Here is a 1,862-nt window from a genome sequence, read left to right on the forward strand (position 1 = left end):
AATTGTCTGTGGAGCAGGAACTTAATCCAAGCGATTTTGTTGCTCGAGAAAATGCATGTGAGGTGCTTCTTGGCATGCCTCACGACACACTTGTTTTCAAATTGTGAAGAGGTTCACTTCCATCTTTCGGGATCAGTAAATAAGCAGAACATGTGCTATTGAATCCCTAATAACCCCAGAAAACTTCCTCAGCGTCCCCTACATTCACAACGTGTAACTGGTGTGCATTATCGCGAGTTGGGATAATTGGTCCATGTTTTTTTTTTAGAAAACAAACAAGCAGTTTCAGTGACTTCTGACTGTTATGTCCACATGATTCAGGAGTTTCCCTGCCAGCACTCAACCAGATGGATGTGGGAGATGTATGGTTCCAGCAAGACGGTAACACTTCCCAGGACGCCTCATCTCCTTGAGGGGCGATCTGCAGTCGCCAGATTTAGCACCCTGCGACTATCTTTTATGAGGCTATCTAAAATCACTTGTTTACAACAATCGTCCTAGGACCCTGGCTCACCTGAAGAACAACACTCGTCAAGCTGTCGCCAACATATCCGTCGATGTGCTGGACAGGGTTGAATGAAACTTCCGATTTCGATTAACGCAGTGTATTGAGAACAATGGATGCCATCTACCTACCTGATATCATCTTTAAAACTAGAAAAATATAACCTTTAAATGTTGAACTTGATGCTGTTTGAAAAATTAAATATATATCTACATTACTTTTGTTTTCCAAATAAGCAAGTTGCTCTGCCCCACTCTGTACTAGATTTGTTTTTTTCCTAATCTTTTGGAACTTTTCCTTCTTTCAATGAACTGTTTGTTAGGCTATTTATTTTGTCTGTTAGTTCATTCCTGCATTCTCTCAAAATCCAGTTTGCTATTTTATCTGGTCCATACGGTTTTCTGGCATCGATATTACTCAAGTGTTTCATTATTTCATTCCTTGAAGCTTCTATCTCTTTCATAGGGGGGACTTTCTCCTCCCATTTAATATCTCTAGGTTGTATTTTCTCCCTTATAAACACCGATTTAAAATGCTTGTTCATAATTTCTGCCATTTCTATTTCCTCTGTGTATTCAACTCCTCCTTGTCGTAGTTTCTCTAATTCATGTTTGTTTTTCAGTTTGTTGTTTACAAATCTGTAAAATAGTTTTGGTTGATCTTTACATTTTTCTATGACATCTTTTTCGTATTTCCTCTTTTCTTCTCTGCACACTTGTACATATTCATTTCTATAACTAGTATATATTTTCCATTATTCAGGTCTTTTGTCTTTTTTCCATTTTATCCAAGCTTTATCACTTATATCTTTTAACTCCCTACATCTTTTGTTGTACCAGCACTTTACATATTCTTTTTCTTGCTTTTGTCTTGGGACATACTTTTCCACTCCTTCTTTATAAATTATTCCATTTCTCTTCTACTGTTGTTTCCTCCTTGTGTATTCTTTCCCAGTCTGCTTTTTGAAGGAATTCTCTTATTTGATCAATCTTATTTTTTCCTACATCAATCTTCATCTTCATTTTTTCGTGTATTTTTCCTCATTTAGTTCCAGTTCAACCAATATGTGGTCACTTTTACTTATTGGTGTCTTATATTCAATCTTGTCCACTATTTTGGGGTCTGATGTGATTATTAGGTCCAGTTTTGATGGTTCTTTCTCGTTTCTATACCTAGTATTCACTTGAATTCATTGTGTCATTGTATGTTGTATAATCATATCAAATAGTACATTTCTCCATAGGTCGTCTCCACCATTCACTGTCATCTCTTCCCAGCAGATTTCTTTACAATTAAAGTCACCCATTATAACTATTCTTCCTCCATCTTCCATTATCTTATTTAGTGTTATCCTTGT

At 36.4% G+C, this 1,862-nt stretch overlaps 1 protein-coding gene across 1 annotated transcript in view; it reads right to left on the bottom strand.

Moving 5' to 3' along the window:
* Positions 1 to 339: 339 nt before the first annotated feature.
* The window catches only part of LOC143026835 (uncharacterized), a 17,083-nt gene continuing 15,560 nt past the window's right edge, over positions 340 to 1,862 (bottom strand). The window contains exon 3 of the mRNA XM_076187613.1: positions 340 to 421. Within this exon, the coding sequence (XP_076043728.1) occupies positions 340 to 421 (82 nt within the window). The remainder of the gene's footprint in view (positions 422 to 1,862) is intronic.

This window comes from Oratosquilla oratoria, chromosome 7 (assembly GCF_046742065.1).
Source record: "Oratosquilla oratoria isolate Oo_2021 chromosome 7, ASM4674206v1, whole genome shotgun sequence".
In the NCBI taxonomy this organism is placed as follows: domain Eukaryota; kingdom Metazoa; phylum Arthropoda; class Malacostraca; order Stomatopoda; family Squillidae; genus Oratosquilla; species Oratosquilla oratoria.